The sequence below is a fragment of the Sorghum bicolor genome, chromosome 1 (genome assembly GCF_000003195.3).
Source record: "Sorghum bicolor cultivar BTx623 chromosome 1, Sorghum_bicolor_NCBIv3, whole genome shotgun sequence".
Lineage (NCBI taxonomy): Eukaryota > Viridiplantae > Streptophyta > Magnoliopsida > Poales > Poaceae > Sorghum > Sorghum bicolor.
In genome coordinates, this window is record NC_012870.2 from 77,957,073 (window position 1) to 77,978,610 (window position 21,538).

Genomic DNA, 21,538 nt, shown 5'->3' on the forward strand with positions numbered 1-21,538 from the left:
TTGGCTAGCTTGCTACCTAGAGTTTCCTCTTGCGTTGTGTGGTGCATATCAGGTATCTATCATCTGGGGTGCACCGATCGACTTAGCATGATCTCTTCTATCGTCTGCGATTAGGCCGTGTTTGTGTTATTTGTAGTACTACTACTTCCACTTGTACCGCATGGCCTGTAATGAGCAACCACTTCCATATGTTTGATTAGTTGAATAGATATGTTATATATGTAGCAAAATGCAGAAGTAAAACTTGAATGTGGAAGCAGCGCAGTAAGAGGGAAATGCAGAGAACCTGTTTCATTCTGATACACAGTCAGCTAGCTAATTAATTGGTTTTGTTCTCATAACCAAAATCAGGCGCAGATGACTTCAATTGCATTATCGTCAGCATCAATGTGTAAATGTGTTGCATAAGCTCAATTTTGTAGTGGTTCACTATGCACAAACCTGCACAACTTGTATGTCTCACTTAGATCAGACAATCTTTTTTTGTTTTTAAAGATCTTGGATGATAGTTTTTTTTTAAACTAGATATAATCATGCTCATGAAAGCTGCGCTAATCTTTTACAGATTTTTGTTAGGCCAATTTGTGTTGATCAGTAGCAGTATCCTTTGATCTCAGTAACTTGATTGTGCATGCTTTCCCAGGAAATCAGATTTACCGGCTACTATAGGATGTGTCCTATTGATATTATCGCGTTGACAGCAAATACACATCACTACTGTGCATTTAACTGTTCTTGTCATACCAGAATAACAAGACAATCTCCAGTTGCATTTAGCTTTTGTTTATTGTGGTCTTCATGTTACTAGTATTTTGTTGCTCTCCGATCCGTTTCTATGTTAATTTGTCCTCAGCTCCGATACTTTGCTGTAAGTCACTTCTAAGTAGCAGTGCCATGATCATGGATCCATTTTCTCTGAATGCTGCTACCAACCTTTTACAGATTTTTCGTTTAGCTGTTTGTTGGTCACTAGCAGAGTCAATTAATATCTGTCAGAAATTTGATTAATTGCGCATGTTGATAGATTATCATGAAATAACAGAATTACTTCCTACCTGTCCTGTTACTGCATGGCCATCAAGTACACAATACCTACAAGTAGTAGTAATAAATAAATAAGAGTAATTGACTTTCTTGTCATAAACAGAGTAAAAAAACAGAGCGACAGGAGTGCATTTAACTTCATTCTTTGTGATATTACTGTGTCAATCGTTTGGTATCCTCGGTTCTGATATATTTCTCTGCTGAAGCTGTTGGCATAATGGCATGGATCCTTTTGCCGGCTCCGACGGTGAGCAGCTGAAAGCGGAATACTAGTGGAAAGCGACGGGGAGGAGGAGGAGGAAGTCGAAGTCGACTGGGACCTGCCGGAAATAACAGACAACGAGCTGCCGGTAGATGAATCCAGCTTCCAGCGAGGAGGAGCCACAGAGTCAGGACCCACGTGTCAGGGTCCCTCTGTGGCGGAAAGCTCAAAGGCGGGAAGGATTCAAGAGGCCGTGAGCTCTCCACCTGGGCCGGCCAGGAAGACAAAGGCCGACAAGGAGACCACGAGCTCTCTACATGGGCCGGTCAAGGAGACGAAGCCCACACACACGGGTTAGGAAGCCCAACCCTAAATACTACGGCTCCGACTGGATGGCGTGAACGACTTGGGGCGTGGAGAACAGGGGAGAGTGGACGAAAGAGAACACGAGGAAGATGAGGATAGAATAGGCCGGCCGCGTCCGGATCCACCCTCGCCTTGTAATCTACTCAATTCCGTGTTAAACTCTTCCTCATCGTTAATCCAAATACACATATCGTGAGAACAATCCTTGGTGTCGATTATGTCGTAGAGAGAGTGCTTACATATCATTTATGTACAGCTATATCTAATTTGCTGCAAAATAAAGTCTGGTTGTGCGAAACACGGTGTGTATCATTGTTTGATAGCAAATTGGGAGTGCTAATATTCAGAGCGTTAAAATCCATCCCTACTTGAAGTGTAGTCTTTTAATGATTTTTTATTGTTTCTGTCGGTTGGTCCAGTGAATTTGGTAGCTATGTATGGTATGTGGACTCATCTATGGTTTTGAAAAGGATCAGCTATTTGTCGGTCCATTTTGTTCAAGATTTCCTTCTTCACATGAACCTGACATTCTTCTCTAGAGCTGATTGAGAACATTATTGTTATAAATTGGCATACATTGTACAAACTCACTTCCTCATTGCACATATTTTTATAAAAAAAAAATTAATCAGGTAATCGACCATAATTTTTTTGTTAACACATCCACTGCACTGCAAAAATGTTGAAAAAAGTTAAAACCGTTGTGTGAAAGTTGCCTATAACATAGCCACTCCTGTAAACATGTTGAGATTCAGAGTTAGTTACAGTCTGTTTCCCTCTAAGGAGTTGATATATGTCATCTGAAAGGTTCTGCCGGGGCATTTTCTTCAAGAAGTGCAGCAGCCCTAAAACATTCAGCAGCTTCAATCGCTGCGCTGTCACCTTCGTCTTCATAGAGTAAGCCAAGGTTGAACCAGGCAACATGGTTTGTTCTGTCTAGTCTCAACGCATCAGTTAGGAAGCATCTAGCAACAGGCAAGGGCTTCTTATAAAGCTGTCGAAGAACAGTAGCAGTTGATAACAAACTCGGTACATGTTTAGGATCGAGGTCTAACGCTGTTGAGTATGCTCGCAGAGCCTCTTTCATAAAACCTTTGCCTTCATTGAGCTTTCCTGCATACAATTTTTTTTTTCATAAATACTAAGAATAGCAAGATATTGGGAAAATGATTCTTTATAGCCTCATGAATTAAGGAAGACGACTTACTAATATTACAAAAAAATACACGATGCTAAGATCCTAAGCACAGGACAATCATAATAAAAATGGAGAAGAGAAATCACCTATAGCATGACAAGCCAAGGGAGAATATGGACTGATAGCTTTTATTTTGGATATGCAAAGTTCTGCATCCTTCCATTGAGACATTCTTAGGTACAAAAGGGCAAGATCATACCATGTTTTTATTTCCAGACTTTTATCAGTCCTAGTTCCCTGCAAAAAATAGTTGCACAAGACTGTTAAGAGAGTTTTCTTCTTTTTTTTTTTTCAAATGTTAGTCCCACAACTACACTTAACTAACACAACTATATTCTCCCTTGTTTTAAAAAGGTATAGTCACAGCTTGTTTTATTCCTATGCAACAGTATTCTTTCTGTCATGATTCATAAAAGATGTTTGATTCCTCAAACCAATCTGGTATAGGGCATGGAAGATAAAAATAGTATGCACATCTCTTATTTTTCAAAAATTATTCCAAATTTAAGATAATAGGTACCCACCTGCAAGACAGAAATCCCAGCACCAAAACTCTTCACAATAAGTTGGATCAGAGCAAGAAGCTGTGTATATGTCTCAATTGCTTTCCTAAACTGCCCATGGGCAATCTGAATTTTGGCTTTGGTTTGCAATAGATCTCCTTGAGACCACTTCCCAGCCTGATCTAATGCGGCATCTACAATGCACTCAGCATCTTCAAATCGTTTTTGGGCACTCATTATTCGAGCTATAAGCAGCCAAGTCTTCAATTCTGACCCAGCCTCTAATTTCAACAGCTTCTTTGCATAATGAGCTGCTCTATCTAATTTTCTCTGCACAGCATTTTCAAGGCTGAGACTGTATATTGTCCCAAAATCTCTGCTGTGCATCTTTTTTCCAGCATTAGCAAGCACCTCCAATGCTTCATGCTGCTGAGCAGCTCTCTCTATATCAGTTGTAGCATATCTAGCAAGATTGGAAAGGGAAATGCCAAGCAAACGGCCTGCAACAACCTCCATTTGATCACAACCTCCATGCTGATTGGCAAGGGCTCTACGAGCATATAAAACTCCTTCTCCAGCATGAGCACTGTCTTCGCCACAAACTTTTGAAGCCAGGAGAAGTTCTTTGAGACTGTTTGAATCTTCTCCAGACTTCAATACCCTTCTAAGAAGATTCAGTGCATTTAAATCGTCACCTGATGCTAAGTAGCACAATGCAACAATGTACAGCCACTCTCTATTGTCTAGAAGACCAGGTAATAGTGCTTCAAACTGACGAGCAAGAGGTTTCAACTGCCCTGACACGGACAGTGCAAAACTTAAGTGATGCATCACAGTTGCATCCCTTTCAATCCTCTTAAGATTGAACTTCACCAATAGAATCAACAAAAGAAGAATAGCTTCTTCCAGATTATTCTGAGGTACAAATAAACCATCCAATTGACATCGAAGCTTGGGAGGTCCGGCTTCATAGCCACTGTATAGTAGAAAAACAGCAAATTCTTTCTGTAGTTTAGCAATGGTCTTTGCATCAAGGTTCCAATTACTAACAAGAGCCCTCCTATATGAAGAGATAGTTTCAAGAGGAAAACCTCCTAGTTTCCAAAGCTCAGGAAGTAACTCAACTGCTCTGCATATTGTTTCATTCAAGTTACAATCATTTCCAAAGTTGCTCGGCAAACCTTCAGGTGCTGCAGATTCCACAATATCCAATATTGCACTGCACTCACGTGCAGCTTCTGCAAAACCAGATTTTAGTTGGAGTTATGTTTGAAGTAGTCCTGAACAAATGAGAAAAAGAAGTACAAAGAAAGTTGGGGCTATATACCTTCAAACTTTCCAAGATCATGCAGTGCAAGAGATTTAAGATATATAGTCTCCATCAGTATAGTAACAGAATGGAAGGGCATTGTCAGAGAACTGGAATGTGGGCGAGGCTTTTGCTGGCCAACTTTTCTAACGACAGACTTTTTCATCTCAGGAATTAGTGCAGATATCTTTATCCCATCAAATACGCGAAGTGCTTCTTCAATATGTCCCCTTTGGTATTCTACCCTTCCAAGCAATGCCCTTGCTTCCTGAAATTGTTTTAACCATTGCACTACACATTATCAGGTATGGAACATTGAAATTTTGATTGCTATTGGTCTTAAAAACATTACATCATTCATCAATACATGCACTCAATAAGTGAAACAAAAAATCTAAATGTTGTTACAATGAGCATACAAAAAGATGCAACAGCTGTGGTTGCTTATCTACCTACTGCACCTTTTTCTGAAACTTTAATTACTGCACTTGTTTGTGATACACTTGGAGTGCACATGATCAAAAGATTTAGAATAAAACATCTTATGATAAATAGCTGTATGCAGAAGAATAAAATAGGAAGGAAATGGAAGACCAAGGAAGATAGTTTGTAACCAGCATATACCAACTGACAGTTCCATAAGGGAAAAGCTTATGTGAAACTATTTAGGTGATTTCTTGACTCCTGTATACGGGACAGGCATAGACAGCATAACCTAGGAACACATTTCAGCGGCTACATACCGTCTTGGGGACACTTTGAGCTCTGTAAGTTTTTTCACGATAATGGTTATTATGCCATAAAATGGAGCACCAACCTCATAATTAAGGGAGCCACCTCCCTGTAGCGACAACTCAACCTCCTCCATGCCAACATTATTGACATGCCGCCCAGCCACAGGATTTGGAGTCCGGCTGGTCATGCCATCTTTTATGTCTATGTTCTCCGATAATTGGATTGCCCGATCCATCGTGTTCGTCTGATCCCCAGAGCACAGGCATTGCACTGACAAGCGGTGTATAAATCTGCTAAACCTCCCCCTATCTTTCCTACCATTCATCCTGCAGTGTCATGTTCAGTCTCCTTCCCTGTTGCAAATACCAATGGTTCAGAGTAACTTCAGAGAAGCATGTTACAGCTATCGCCTATCATACAGAAACCACATGTATATTGCCCGATGCAATAAGCTAATCACAATGGAGCATGCTTCAGAGTTCAGTTCAGAGTACTAACCGCAAGTAGCAAATTAGCAATGAAGGGTTTGGGACACGATTGCATAAAGTCCAATAGAGCAGTAATGATAAAAAGAATGATAGAAATTTAGGTGCCAGCACACAAGTTGAATAAACTTGAATGATATTTTTTGCCCAAATATTCTTGCAGGTCAGGCAGAAGCGTATTAAAAATATCTATTGCTAATCCCATCCTAAACTCCAATAGTAACGAATTGCAGAGCTCACAGGATTCATGCGCTAGAGAGGGTCACCATGGCAATATATAAAAGAACAAAATAGAGAAAACAAAGCCTATTGCTTCTTCTATACAGATAGCAAGCTGGAATTACCAATTAGCTTGACGAATTTCGAGCGCCTTGGCCGCACAAGGAACGGCCTCGGTTTCTGGCCGCTTTTCTTCCGCCAAGACAAACGAATTCGCCGATCAAACCCTGATCTTGTCCTCTGCTTGATCCCTCCGAGCACCAATCCGGCCCCAATTGGAACCAAACTGGCCGAATCGGGGACCCAGAGCGATCGCCGGGCCGTGGGGGGTTACGGAACGGGCGAAGCGATTGAGGCGGGCGGGGAGCCGAGAGGGGACAAGCGATTCTCCGTCGATCGCTTCCAATTCCGGAGCCAAATCCGAGGAAACGCGGTGGAGACTCCGCCTGACGCCCGCTAGGAATTCTGTTGTTGGTTCCAGTTGGTTGAATTGAAACTTCAAAGAACGAAGGGTGTTATCGCAATTATAAAATCTTCCAGGTAGCTGAACTAAAGGTCGTGAAAAGTTAATTCGAGTTTGAGCTCAAGCCTGATCCAGGTCTCGAATCGTTGAGGCTCGTCACATGTTTTTTTGTATTTTTCTTTTAATTCCATAACAAATGCTTACTGTTATTTTATAATTTGACAAATACTATTTATTTATGTAAGATGCTATTTGTATTGCTTTGCACTTTAATTAATTAATATGTAAGTTTGCTCATTATCTAACTTGTGGAATGATATTCATCTGCAACTCAACTCCTCAAGCATTGATCGAGCTCAGCTTTAACAAGCTTGATCAGATTTGTTTTGTCAAAAAAAAACTTGATTATATTCCGTCAACCTTGAATTGGGATGTTTTTCTAGAGTTTAAGGGCACCGCATTGACCATTGCTTTAACAAGGAGGCCATTGCATTAACAAGGACCATAAACGTGTTTACAACACATAATTAATCCAATGTCTCGAAGAAAATTTGGGATGCTGGGATCGCTAATATCTCTAAACACCAAACTCTATATTATCGTGACGCAAGCCGTAAAGTGTTAATATCTTTCTTTTTATCAATTTTTCTATCATAAATTATTTAAAATAAAGTTTTCATAAATTCAATTTTAGACTTACTATATAATTGAACTTGTATTTCTCGAGGAGTTAAACAATCTAAAATTTAACTAGGTTTATTATTAAAAAATATTCTATAATTAATCTAATGATACAATTACTGAATTACATGATCAAACTTGCTTTGACTCCTTACGAAACAGAGATTTTTATTAGGACGGAGGAGTAAAGTACTTTAGGAAAAATTAAAATAATATCTTTCTATTTACATACTAGCAAAGATTTTTGTTAGGATAGAGAGAGTAAAGTACTTCTGACAAAATTAAAATAATACCCTTTTATTTACGCGAAGGGGAGCTGAAAGGCGCACGTAGGGATGGCAAGTTACTTTTGAAAAATTGGAGGGCTAATTTGAAATCATCCAACGCCCTGCGGGACTTTTTCTGCATCTCCATATTCTCCAAGGTCCAAGCGCTCCGTACGTGGGTCCCGCTCGACCACGCGTGCGATTTTTTAATCGAGGGGCAGCAGCCTGGCCTGGGTTAGCGGGACGCACAGGCTGTCCCAGCACGGACCCACGTGTCATGGAGTATACCGCACTCCAGCCCAGGTTGCCCAGCCAACTGACTGCTCGTTGGGGATCGGGCCCATTCCGGCCTAACTTTGACCGCACGCTTGGGCCTCAACCGAGTGTCGGTCGGGCCCGAGATTTCTGGGCTGATGCCGTGGGCGGACTGGGCCGGAAGGCCTGCTTTGCTGCCCTGTGCAGTGGAAAAGCAGCAGGATGGCGTTGGCACAATTAGACCTGCAATTCGGGTCTTGTTTAGTTCAAAAAATTTTGCAAAATGACACGGTAACATTTGATATCCTTGCTTCTTTCTCACAGCTTCTATGTGTTTGAAGTGCATCTGAATTATGATCTCAAGAGACTCCTATGTGTTTGATTGCATTTGACATCCTTGCTTCTTGTGAGATTTTGTTTTCAAAAATTGAGGCGTATGAGATTTAGCATCCCCCTTTGATCCAAAGAACAAATTCGAATATTATCTTTTGAATAAAACAAGGAAAAAAGAAGATTGAAGCGCCCACTTTATCCAAACAAGAAATTTGGACAAAGAAAGAAGGGCGAGAAAGAAAGCTCAGAAAACATTTTGAATTGAATAAATAAAAAGGGTAAATTCTTGCGCTATGCAAACCATGTATTATTCATTTCCGAAAGTTGTTGTGCTTGAACCTTAGGCTTTGTTTAGTTCACCCCAAAAGCCAAAAACTTTTCAAGATTTCCTGTCACATCGAACGGCACATGTATGGAGCATTAAATATAGATGAAAAAAACTAATTACGAGATAAATTTTTTAAACCTAGTTACTCCATGATTGAATAATGTTTGTCAAATAAAAAAGAAAGTGCTATAGTGTCAAAATTCAAAAAAAAATTGGATCTAAACCAGACCTTAGTAGTAGTATGAAACGTTGAACATGGCCTCATTTCTCGTTTGGAAAACTGCGTTCCCAAATGAAAAATAGAGTCAGACCAACGCAGCCGCAGCAACCGAGACGTCGCCTGCCGCAATTCTTCCCTTAGAGGAGTGTGTGGCGTTCAAAACACAAGAAGAGGCGAGGGCTGAACGCACTTTGGGCTCAATTCAGGCGTTTCCCAGGCATCCAGAATTACCATAGGTTTGTTTGAATGATTATATATTTATCTCAATCTATATGTGTTGGAGTGAGTTAATATGGAATTTAAACTAAATTTTACACCAATCTACCCTGACACACAATGTCAAAATACATGGGCATCCAAAGACCTGCAAGATGATATGAACACAGGTAGTACACAGCAGGTCAATGACGTCGACCTTTTTTACCGCAGCTGGGCTGGGAGCATCAGCATGAATGCACCGGCAACTTCACTGCCACAGTGCCACGTTTACTTTTCCTAGCCTGCCGAGCTGATCATCAGGATTCAGGAGCAGCTGCCTCGAGCGCCGCACCGCTATGTGATACAAGGCCTTGTTTAGGCCATGTTTATTGGAGATCAAAATTTTTTAGTGTCACATCGGATGTGTCAGAAGAATGTCGAGAGGGGTTTTAAAAACTAATAAAAAAATAAATTACATAGCTCGTCAGGAAACTGCAAAACAAATCTATTAAGCATAATTAATCTATCATTAGCACATGTAGGTTACTGTAGCACTTAAGGCTAATCATAGAGTAACTAGGCTTAAAAGATTCGTCTCGCGATTTTCAAACAAATTGTGTAATTAGTTTATTTTTTTATGTACATTTAATGTTTCATGCATGTGTCCAAAGATTCGATACGATGGATGACAAAAAATTTAGGTGGGGAACTAAACATAACCTTAGTTGCAGAAATTTTTTTGGCAAACGCTACAGTAGCATTTCATTTGTATTTGACAATTATTGTTTAATTATGGAGTAACTATGCTCATAAGATTCGTCTAGCAAATTACAGATAAACTATGCAATTAGCATTTATTTTTATTTATATTTAATGCTCTATACATGCGCGGTAAAATTAGATGTGACGAAGAATCTTGAATATTTTTTGCACTTTTTGGAAACTAAACAAGGCATGCATACATGACCAACATGGGCACAAGTGCATGGCAGCGTCTCCTCACGATCATCCATCTCCGATCAGTACATGCAGGAGTAGCTTGACGCTGCTGCGGCTCAGGGTGAAGGAAGCGACGAGACGAGGACGACCAACCATGCAGGCGCGCGCCAGATGCAGTGGTGTCGTCTTCGTCGTTGGCTAAGGCTTTGTTTAGTTCCAAAAATTTTTAAAATTTTTCGTCACATCGAATTTTGGGTCGCATGCATAGAGTATTAAATATAGATAAAAATAAAAACTAACTGCACAGTTTATCTGTAATTTGTGAGATGAATCTTTTGAGCCTAGTTACTCCATGATTGGACAATGTTTGTCAAATAAAAACGAAATGCTACAGTAGCCAAAAACAATTTTTTTCGAACTAAACAAGGCCAGTTCACCCCGAAATTTAAAAACTTTTCAAAATTTTCTGTCACATCAAATCATGTAGCACATGCATGAAGTACTAAATATAAACGAAAATAAAAACTAATTACATAGTTTATCTGTAATTTACGAGATAAATTTTTTATCTAATTAATCTATAGTTGGACAATAATTATTAAATACAAACGAAACGGATACGATTTTTTTTCACAACTAACAACGCCCTTGTCTCGCTTTCCCTCCCCTCTTGCAGAAATCAACCTCGATCCAGGTGTTAATGACACTGTGCAGCACAGCACCCACGTCCTCATCACAGTTCCGGCCTGCTCCTATTGGAGGCCGAGCAATAAATAAATTCAGTGCAGTGAATAATTAGGGACTGTTCGTTGTCGGTACATGTATCAAATACTAATAAATGTAAATTATTTATAAAACTAAAAAATAGGACGGGATATTAAGAGCAAGTTTAATAATATAGTCTACTTGTTGGCTATAAAGTTTCTTGTAGCCTTCTTCCCAGCCCACGCATATAATAGCTAGCTCTTCACTATTAATATATGGCACATTTATCTCTCTCACAAAGTTTCTTGGTTCTTGTGACTAAGCTGGCTGTAAGATTACAGTCTGCTTCTCCTCTCTTCTCTCCTCCACCTCAGCATTTAGGCCTTGTTTAGTTCACCCCGAAATCCAAAAAGTTTTCAAGATTCCCCGTCACATCGAATCTTACGGCACATGCATGAAGCATTAAATATGGACAAAAACAAAAACTAATTACACAGTTTGTCTGTAAATCACGAGACGAATCTTTTGATTCTATTTAGTTCATGATTGGATAATATTTATCAAATAAAAACAAAAGTGCTACAGTAGCGAAATATAAAATTTTTTCGGAAGTAAACAAGGCCTTAGCTAGCTTACAGCCCACTATAATACTTGCTCTAATTTACGAGACGAATCTTTTAAGTCTAGTTAATTTATAATTGAATAATAATTATTAAATAAAATAAAAATATTAAAATACCTGTTAAACTTTAACAATCACAGCCAAACCCTTTAGGGCTCCTTTGGTTCAAGGGTGAAACAAAGGAATTTTGTAGGATAGAATTGTTGGAATTTTTCCTTCCTCTTTGGTTCATAGGAAAAGTACAGGAAGTATTACATAGGATTGGACTCATATAGTTCAATTCCATAGAAAAAAAAGCATGAAGTACGACTTCATAGAAAATTTCCTATGATCTAACTAAAGGTCTTCTATATTACTTAGGATTAGATATGTTTGATATATATATTCCTATAGTTTCCCTATTCCTATAGGATTCATATCCTATGATCCAAAGGGAGGGGGCCGTAGTTGGAACAGGCACTTTCTGCACTCTTGCTGCTGTTACTCATTATTAGTGCATGTTCATTGCAAAAACAGAGATGCCGTTCCACGGCTAGATCTACCGGAGATTTTTTTTTTAGCCTTTGTTTAGTTCTAAATTTTTTTGCAAAATAGAAATTATATTATTTTCGTTTGTATTTGATAAATATTATTTAATTATAAATTAAATTTAAAATATTTGTCTCACAAATTACAAATAAAATATAAAATTAATTATTTTTAATCTATATTTAAAATTTTATATATGTGTCGTAAGATTTAATGTGACAAAGAATATAAAATTTTTTAGAACTAAACAAAGCCTTAGATTACGGAATAAAAGCAAGTGATAGTGGTGTGTATCTGTTTTGGGGAGGCATATTTTCGCAAGGTGAATGCGGGCATCGTGACAATATCGCGTCCCGTGCACGAGGGTGAAGGACTGACTACTCGTACACACTTGGTACATGGGTGTAAACGTTTCCCGCAAAGAAGACAAGCAGGCCAGGACACTGTTGCTCTGCTCAACTCGTGTGTGATAATGGAGCTCTGTGCCTCTTCCTGTCAGGGCATCTCTGAGGCCTTGAATGTTGAAAAGGTCACAGACAGAGAGGATCCTGAATTCCTCGTGCTCGTGTCGTCGGTGTCCTACGGCCGCGTATGTTCAAATGCTTTTGCTACTGCCGCTATATATTAGAAAAATGCAGTTCTACATACGTTCTCGGTTCAATTAGTTATTTTTTAATTTATATTTAAAATTTTTGCTAGTAAGATTTGATGTAATGAAAAATCTTAAAAAGTTTTTGAATTTTAGAGAGAACTAAAGCCTTATTTAGTTCATCCAAAAATCAAAAATATTTTAAGATTGCTCGTCACATTAAAACTTGTGGTACATGCATAGAGCATTAAATATTGTCAAAAACAATAATAATTACATAGTTCGCATATAAATCGCGAGATAAATTTTTTAAACCTAATTAATCTATAATTAAATAATAATTATCAAATAAAAATGAAATTGATATAATAATAAAAACGAAATATACACCTCAGTGCAAAAGTGTAAGCAAATTTAATGAGCGGAAGAGCGAGCCGGAGCTGTCAAATGGTCCAACGAGGTTCTATATGATGACCAGTCTGGTGAATCTGCAGCCTCTGTGCTACTGGTACAAGCAACTTTGATGACAATCAGGCAATGTGTCTTTCAAACTTTTCGCGCCAAGCAAAATACGGCTTCATTTGGGGAAAGAACTCGTGCAAGTACAGATACACTCAGAGGCTCAAAGGCAGAGAAAAGCATGGAGTGCCTACCTTTGTGCCGTGCCAGTCCAACAGCTTTGTTCACAAGGGTGTGAGGTGAGACCATCATCCGACCGTTCTAGTTGCAGGTTGCTAGACATGAAATGGAATGGAATATAATCGCAGCCATGATTTTCAGAACAGAAGCAGAGACTAATTCTCATGTACAGTAAACCATGAGATGCTAATCTGCAGTGCTCCAGCTCCATTCACCAACGCTAGCCTGCACACGAGAGTGGTGGGCTGCTGCTGCTTGTCATCACAGTACTAATCATTAGTCCCGCCGCGGTAACTGGGGGGCAGCTCCAGCTGTGAACTGTCTCATCATCTGCCTGCACGACTGCAAACCTGCAGCGCGTGTGCTACTGCTACAGTAGCTTGGAGACAGGGGCCTTGTTTAGTTCGTAAAAAATTTCAAGATTTCCCGTCACATCGAATCTTACGGCACATATTAAATTTAGATAAAAATTAAAACTAATTACACAGTTTATCTGTAAATCACGAGATGAATCTTTTGACTCTAACTAGTCTATGATTGGACAATATTTGCCACAAACAAACGAATGTGCTACAGTGCCCAAAACCTAAAAATTTTTCCAACTAAACAAGGATATCAGCACGCACATCGTTTTGAAGAGGCCACTGTTCCGGATAACCATCACAGAACACTGAACAGGGATCGTGCCGCCTGATGCATCCAAAACCCTTGGCTCAGATGACAGCGGCACAGGATTGTTTTGCATTGCATCTTTCAGAATCCAAATGTCTCCAAGTGCTGCAGTCCACTGGCCACAAATTCCTGCAGGAAACCAGTATAGCATGGTGGCCTCTGTTCAATTCTGTTTGGTGGAGTAGCTTTTTACCGAGGTGGTAATCTACTGTCGATTCACATCAGAGTGGCACTGTGCAGATTTTTTTCTCACTGAGAAATTAAAGGGAGAGTTTTGTGCAGATTTTTCAGCTATGGTCTACTGTACCAGCTGTACTACAGCTTGAACCGTACAAAATGCATGCGGCTGCTTGCACCTTGGATTCTTTTGACATATTATTAACGTGTTTGGAAACTTGCAGCAGCTTTTGACCAATTTGCAAGTCCACTGCAGGAAAAGGTTGCAAGAGCAGTACGGGGAAGATAGTGGGTTTTAGTGTGTGTATTGTAGCAAAGCCTGCTTACCGCCACTAAGAGCAGGTTGCCCATAACCAGCAGCAAATTCAGGCAGCAATGCTGGAAGCCATCTTTGATAAATGAAAACAGGAAAGCGGCAAACATGAAGCGAAAAAAGGGACATCTGTCTCCAAAAGCATCAAGCTTGCAAAATTCTCAGTGAACTATATCTGACTAGTTTGACTGGAAAGAAAAACTTTACCAGTTGCCTCAGTTAAAATTGAAAAGGAACAGCATTTGCCTGCAAGTCTGCAACATCCCAAAAACGAATCATCACTGCTGATGCGCCGGTCGCTCCAAGTGAAACCATCATGTCATCATCCAGTGACCACTCTCAAAGAAAACGACACACCGCATGACTCGCTCCACAAGAGCTCCCAATGGAACCGAAACCAGATTGCTGTTCAAAAGGAGCAGTATCACCGGATAGAGCAAATGCAGGTCCCGTGAAGCCCCACAGATTCCATCATACCATGGCCTTTCAAGGGCATGATGAGGGCACACCAAATTCTCAGACCAGCGCATAAAAGATTCTCATGCACAAATGACAACTGAAAACACCAGGCGATTGCCATGCAAATCTAACTCTAATTTCATTCAATTAATGCGAGAACTAGGAACAGATGAATGCGCTAGGCCTACACTACATGAGATGGTTCGGTTACAGCTTGAGCAGTTAACGGTTAAAGTGAGGTTGGGGATCAGGGTGTAACTAAGAATCACGCCTGTTCGTTACACAAAGATCATCCAGCTACAAGCTAACTACTCTAATTTTTACAACAGACAAGAAAGCTAATGCGATTGGGTTGATTGCGCCTCCGCCAAGGCACTAGTCATTGTGGTAGACATATCAGATCAATGGTGCACTTGTGCTGGGAATCTAGCAGTCTAGCCTCGCCCATTCATACCGACCCGGAAGAGGACAGTCGTTCACAGGACAGAAGTTATACCTGATCAGAACAGTATTGCAGTTCAATGTCAGCCAATGGAAGAATTAACAGAATGTTTAACAGGTGGTGTAAAGACAAGGAAACTGAGACTTACTTCTCCCTGAAGCTTTGCTGCTCCTGTTTTTCAGCTGCTGAGAAGAACTCTTCCATCTCATGCGAACTTGGTATGAAACGGCAGATTGAGGTTTCCATTCTGCGACGGGAAGTCATCGAGTTGCTGGTTTTACTTTTAGTTGTGGATCCTGGGGTGCTTATCATCTCTGGGTTCCTAATCAAACTGCACGGTGTTGTCTCTCTGGTACTCCTGCAACCAAAAGAAGCATATATGAGGAAAAAGAACTAAAAAACAATGCCTCAAATGCGCAGGTATCATTACATTGTACAATTTTTTTTCACTCCTAAACTTTAAATTTAAATCCAATGGGTCACCCCAGAAACAGACATCAAGGAAGACCAAAGTATCAGAGGCACTATTCATCAAAAACCATAGTCCTGCAAACTACTGTTCAATTTTGTACTAGAACACTACTAAATACTACTGTATGTAGGAGTACTAAACACTACAATTCGAAAAAATGTGTCTCGTTCCCTAATCCCCAAAGGAAGGGCTTCAAAACCCAAAACGTGGCACTTGCCACCTGTAAGCTAGATTGGTGAATGATATACTAACACATGGCCGATAATTGATACCTTCTCATACAATATTAGTATGCACTTGTCTCTTCCAGGCATGTGCCCCCACAATCTGGTACTTGATTTATGCTGAGGCAAGCACACTTAATACAGGCAAACAACAAGTGGGCCTAAACAGAGACAACTGAGCTAAAGAGGTTTTTCCATGAGCATATGCCAAAGACGGGCCCATGCGCACAAGAATATGCTACTAAAATAGTGTCACCCATCTCATGACCCTGAGACATTTTTCAAACAACTATTCTGGTGCCAAACCAGGGCACCACTTTGCACAGCAAATACCAGAAAAGTCCTGTCTTTCATCCCTCCCCTGAAGGGGTTGCGCGAGACACATTTTTTCGAAGAACTAATAACTAGTGGCAGATGCACAAGAATAGGAAAAAGTTCCCTCCATTTCACGTTTGCATTCAATGGTCCATCCAGGGTCCAGTGATCACAGGCGGCTAAACAAGCAGGAGGCATTCAATGGTGCTGACTGCTCTGGTACACGGCTAATGATGAGTTGGTTGCCAATGCCATGCGGTTTAGTTGCCTTCCAGACACAAGGCAGTGGCAAGTGAGCAGCCACGCACGAAACAGGTTCTTGAGTGCGACAGATGTGGTGCCTTTGGGGCTGTGGGCGACTGAAATTTCTTGCAAAAAGGGCCTTTGATTGGCAAAAGATTGGGAGGGTCACTGCCGAGCCCCACCACTAACCGAGAGGCAACTAGATAGCACAAAGGCAAATGCAAGCGAACGATGCACTGCTCCTCTGCTCGTGTAGGGCAGGGGGAGATGGAGAACAAGGGGAAAGGAGGCTACTTTCCCCATCAGGGCTGCGGCTATGGGTAACGACTAGGCAACGGCCACTAGAGGAGATTCCACTAAGAGATGTGCTTTTGATTGGATTGGGTGCGATAATACAAGGACTTGACAGGCAACTTACAGAGGATTACCTGTTAATTTGAGCCAAAAAAAAGTGCAGTTGTTAGGTGGTCTAGGTGTCTAGACTCGGGATTCTCTTAGGTTAAAGAGGATTACTTGTCCAATCACTAGACCATGTTAGTGAAACAAATGCAATTACTGAAATGAACAAGACTTCGGAATGTTTAAGCTAGCTACTCGACAAGAACTTAGCTAAATACATACATACTCATTTATTTTGGGGGAAAAAGTACAAGTGATTTTTGGACCATGAGAAACTGGGTTTGAACGCAAGAAACAAGCAACGGCACGGTATTAGCGTCGTTCCAATCCTTGGAACGAGTGAGGAGAAGTCTTGGAACGAGTTACCGCGTCGTTCAATTCCAGCCAAAGACTGGACTTCTCGGTCGCAACGTTGTCCCAAGAACGCAAACAAAGCATTTCACACACTGGCTAGGATACAGTGAAAGTATTGGATTCGGCGCCAAATGTCGGCACCAGTCAACTTCGACTTCGAAGCGCTGGATACCCAGCGGCGGCGCTAAAGGAGTGGAATCGAGGAGAAAGGGCAAACCCTGAGTCCCTGAACGGACAACATGAACCCTAACCAATCCCCGCTCGCGGCGGAAGAAGGGGACAGATTCATTGAACGAGGGACGGAGCAGAGGAGACAGAAATCTCACCTTTCCATGGCGTCGAAGTCGAGCACGTTCTCGCCGAAGGAGACCTCGACGTCGTCCTCCGCCAGCCCGTGCGGCGCCGCGGCGGCGGCGGCGGCGGTGGCGACCTTCCTCCCGGCGCCCCTCTTGGTCGCAGGCGCAGACGGCGGCGGTAACGGGTCCTTGTGCGGCTTCTCGAGCCTCCGGCTCCTGAGCTCGAGGTACTCCGCAGCGGCGTCCTCGGCGTCGCCCTTGTCGAGCGGCCTCTGCGCGCGCTGCAGCGCGAGCGTGCGGGAGCGGGTGCGGACGCCGAGCAGCGCGCCGCCGGGGACCTCCATGACGGCGACCTCCCCGGACACCTTGCCCTTGCGCATGTACTTCCCCATGGCCTGGTCGGCTGGTCCCGTCCCGTCCCTGCCGCTTGGTCGCGGCTCGCTGGAGAGGAGAGGGGAGCGGAGGCGGAGGCGGAGGCGGAGGCGGTAGGTAGGTGGGGCGCAGTCGCACGCAGCAACAGGGGAATCCCGGGAATAATGGGGAGGGGAAGACGAGGGCTCGCTAGCGCTGCAGGCTGAAAGAGAGAGAGAGAAGAAGGGGGAGGAGGAGCAGAGCGAGAGCCGAGAGCGGGCAGAGGCAGAGGCGCGCCTTGCCTTGTGGTGCGGTGCCGTGCGTTGGCTAGCGGGAAAAAGGCGCGGGAGGGCGGGTGGTGTCCCGCGCGGGCGGGGCGCTGCTATTTAGAGAGGGAGAGCAGAGAGCAGAGCAGAGGCGGCTGGCGGGCTGGGCCTGGGCCCTGGCTTAGGTAAGAGAGAGAAAGAAACGATATCGGGTGGGTGTGGTGGGTGGCCGCCTGGGCGGGTGGCGCGGCGCCTGTTGCCGCGTGGGATTCTGGTAGCGGGCGGAAACGGCCGGCACGGGGGAGGATGGGGGGATGTCGTGCCGTGCGTGATCTGAATATCTCATCACCAACCAACACTGGCGGGTGGTGTTCTGGGGAAAGGGCGATGCTTTCCGTTTCCCTTTCTAAATTCCGTGTTCCAGAGCATCTCCAAGAGTTCCCTAAATTCCACTTGCCAAATTTTCTATTTTAGCAACTTGATAAAATATTTGCCAAGTCAAAATTTGTTGTTTCTCCAAGAGTTTGCCATTTGGGCTTGCTAAACTAAAAAATGAGGCCCACAAACAGGCTTTTGGACCAACGGAAATAACAGGCAGGGCTCTCGACCGATTGTTTTCTGCACCGCCGGTGCACCCGCGACTGCAGTCCTTGCCACCGTCGCAGAAGTATGTCCGACAGGAAATCATCTCCTCCCTGATCCATCGCAATGAGTCTGAAAAAGAACGATCAATCAGAATCCATACGAATTGATCTTACAAGAGTCTACTCAAGAGTCTACAGTAGAATAACATGAAATTTTAAACCCCACTGGACCGGCAGAAAACAGTCTACAATAGAATAACATGAAATTTTAAACCCCACTGGATCCATCACCTCAACATCAAAACGACATTCGACAGAGATGGGAACCAAATTGGACGCCTCCCCACGGAGTACTACACTGAAACAAACCTCCCCGACCTGCAACTACAACGTGCAGAGAGGCAGAGCAGCCCGGGCACCCCACCGCCCACGGCCGGCCGTGCGCTTCCTTCCCGGCCGCCGCCTTCCAGCTTCCCATCCCGCATTCCCGTCCTCCTTCCTCCCCGTTCGCGGGCGCCCAATCGTCGTCGTCGTGTGATGCGGTCAGCAACAGCAACAGCACCGCGGGAGTCTCGAGCGAGCGAGATGAGGAGGGGCAAGTCGGCGGCGGCGCCGTTGAGGAGCCGGTGGAGCTGCCGTCGTGGGAGGCGTGCAGTTGGCGGGGGCGCTCTGCGTGCGTAGGGAGATGTGCGAGGGGAGGCGGCCGGCGGACGCGAGTCGGGCGAGGTGGGCGGCGGCGGCGGCGGAGCTACGGTGGAGGGAGGCGGCGGCCGACGAGCAGCTGGCGGCGGCGCGGGCGCGTCTGGCGGAGGCTCTGGCGGAGCTGGAGCGGGCGCGGGCGCGCGCCGCCGAGCTGCAGCGGCGCCTCGAGCAGACCTACGGCAAACGAGCGAGAGGACGGAGGAGGCGAGATCGGCTTCCAGGAACGCGCGAAGGAAACAGACTCCACCGCGCGTGAGGTATGGCGACGGAATCCGCCGCGCGGATAACTGCACGCGCGGAACAAAGTTTTAGCAAGTTAAGGATTTTGGCAAGTGTAAATAGCAAATTGTTGGAGAACGTTTTTTGCAACTTTTGCCAAATTTTGTAGTATACCAAATGGAATAGCAAACTCTTGGAGATGCTCTTAGTGGCTTCGTTCGTCTTCCTTTACCCTCACGTGCTGCCATCAAGTCTAAAATAATCTTAGTTTTTTCTAAAAAAAAATCAAAACTACAATTTTAAGGAGAATTTCAATCTGCTAGGCCTTGTTTAGTTTCTTCCCAAAAAAACATAAAAATTTTCAAGATTCTCTGCCACATCGAATCTTTAGACACCTGCATGAAGCATTAAATATAAATGAAAATAAAAACTAATTACACAGTTTATCTGTAATTTGCGAAACAAATCTTTTAAGCCTAGTTAGTCTATAATTAGACAATATTTGTCACATACAAACGAAAGTGCTATAGTGGTCGTTTCTCAAAAAAATTTGCAACTAAACAATAGAAAATGGGCTCCAGGTCATGTTTAGATCCCTCTAATTTTTATGAGTCCTTTAGAATCTTGCTTTTAAAAACTAGATGGTAAGCAAACAGACTAGTTTTTAGCGGCTTAAAAACCAGAAGAAGGGGGCTGACGGAGTGACGGCTGTTTCTCGTAACACATAGCATCCAAACACTCGTTAGTTTCTGGTAACACATAGCATCCAAGACAACCACTTCAGTCAGAGTTTTAAGAAGGAACATACACAACTAAACAAGGCAAGCACTGATGCGGTTCTAATGTCCTAAACATGATTGCGCATATATCTAACATATGCAGATACACAAGCTGAAGTTAAGAATTCGACTCCGATTAGATACAGTACAGTCGGGAGGAAAATAAAATAGATTGCACATTAACATGTACACTTGAAAAGTCAACTCAAGAGCAACAAGTCCGGATAGAGATAAACCATGGGAGGGTGGGTGAAGAGTATGACATCCTTCTCCTCGGTGTAGCTAAGGATCAGCAGCGCCACATATGTAAGTCAAGGATTGGAGAAGATTATTATATTATTATACCCTCAGCCGCAGACGCTGGCAGCCAACGAAGGGCAGCGAGAAGCTCCGGCGCGCGGGGGCGTCGACGCCGGTCCACACCATGTCGCGCCGCGCCTCGGTGGAGGTTGCGCACCCCATCACAGGACCACATCGCGACGGCGCAGGCGCGCGCTAGCCGGCCTGCCGCCTGCGTCATCCGTGCTCCCTCCACCGATCGCTGCTGCATCGCGATCCCAGGGGGCGCCGGGACCGCCACACCCAGGACCTCGTCCCGCGCACAGGAAGTCGGTATGGAGGGGCCCCATACCTCCGCCCAGGATCACGCCGGCGACGTCCCTTGGGGATTTTATCCAACCGGCGCTGGAGAAAGCCGGACAGCGACGCCGCCTGATCCGTGCTCCTCTCGATCCGGTTTCAGTGCAGTTTCAAAATTTGGCCGGCCCCACTTTGAAGTTTGGGTCCAACCAGCGACGCATCACAGCCCACGACGCTAGGCATCGGACTACCCCAACACCGCCGCCACCAAAGCCCGTGCTCGCTACGACGCCGCCGCACACACCGCAAACCGATCGTGATCCCCACACCGGCGCCGCCCGGAGGACCTCGCGAATTTCCTGCCGTGGTCTGGCCCGCCCCATCGTAAATCCCTCGCTCTTCGTCACCGCTGCCGCATCGTACCGCGACGTGTTGATGGCGGGAGGAGGAAGAGGCGGCGGTCGGGGTGCACCCGCGCGAGGAGCTCCGGTGGATCGCCGCCGGGGTAGGGGCGGCAGCTGGCCGGCTTCCACGCTCGAGATGAAGACCGGCAGCAACGCGGACGCACGGAGATGGACAGTGACCCGGGCAGGACACGCAACCGGCCCAGTCGGGGAGGCTTTGGTCGCGGTGGCGCTCCGGTTTGTGGTCGCGAGGGTGCTCCTGCTCCTGCTGATGGACGTGGTGCCCATCCTCCACCAGGTGGCCGTGACACTCAAGCCGGAGGCCATGGGGCTCCCCCTCTGGCTGGTGCTATAGCCGGAGGTCGCAGGAAACGTGGTCGAGGTCCCAGGCTAGCACCGGGAGCTGCTGAACACGATGGTACGGCGGAACTCAGAGAAGTCTCCGGTGCCGCCCTTGCCAA

At 44.1% G+C, this 21,538-nt stretch overlaps 3 protein-coding genes across 4 annotated transcripts; 1 reads left to right on the top strand and 2 right to left on the bottom strand.

Annotated features, from left to right (window-relative positions):
• On the bottom strand, window positions 2,204-6,639 carry LOC8085523 (protein NPGR2). 2 transcript variants are annotated; one of them, XM_002468501.2, is made up of 6 exons: window positions 6,187-6,619; window positions 5,440-5,710; window positions 4,641-4,890; window positions 3,335-4,551; window positions 2,897-3,047; window positions 2,204-2,725 (listed from the first exon to the last, which is right to left on the bottom strand). In XM_002468501.2, exons 2-6 carry the CDS (start codon window positions 5,680-5,682, stop codon window positions 2,409-2,411), a joined length of 2,178 nt encoding a protein of 725 aa, XP_002468546.1. In that variant the 5' UTR covers window positions 5,683-5,710; window positions 6,187-6,619; the 3' UTR covers window positions 2,204-2,408. The 2 variants fall into 2 exon arrangements, with proteins under 2 accessions (XP_002468546.1, XP_021307377.1); XM_021451702.1 differs by having other exon boundaries at window positions 2,578-2,720; window positions 6,187-6,639.
• Window positions 14,563-17,901, bottom strand: LOC8080600 (cyclin-dependent kinase inhibitor 5). Its single transcript, XM_002468502.2, has 3 exons — window positions 17,224-17,901; window positions 15,039-15,248; window positions 14,563-14,944 (listed from the first exon to the last, which is right to left on the bottom strand). Exons 1-3 carry the CDS (start codon window positions 17,583-17,585, stop codon window positions 14,875-14,877), a joined length of 642 nt encoding a protein of 213 aa, XP_002468547.1. The 5' UTR covers window positions 17,586-17,901; the 3' UTR covers window positions 14,563-14,874.
• On the top strand, window positions 19,080-19,495 carry LOC8055692. Its single transcript, XM_021458972.1, has one exon. The coding sequence runs from the start codon at window positions 19,080-19,082 to the stop codon at window positions 19,350-19,352; it is 273 nt and encodes a 90-aa protein (XP_021314647.1). The 3' UTR covers window positions 19,353-19,495.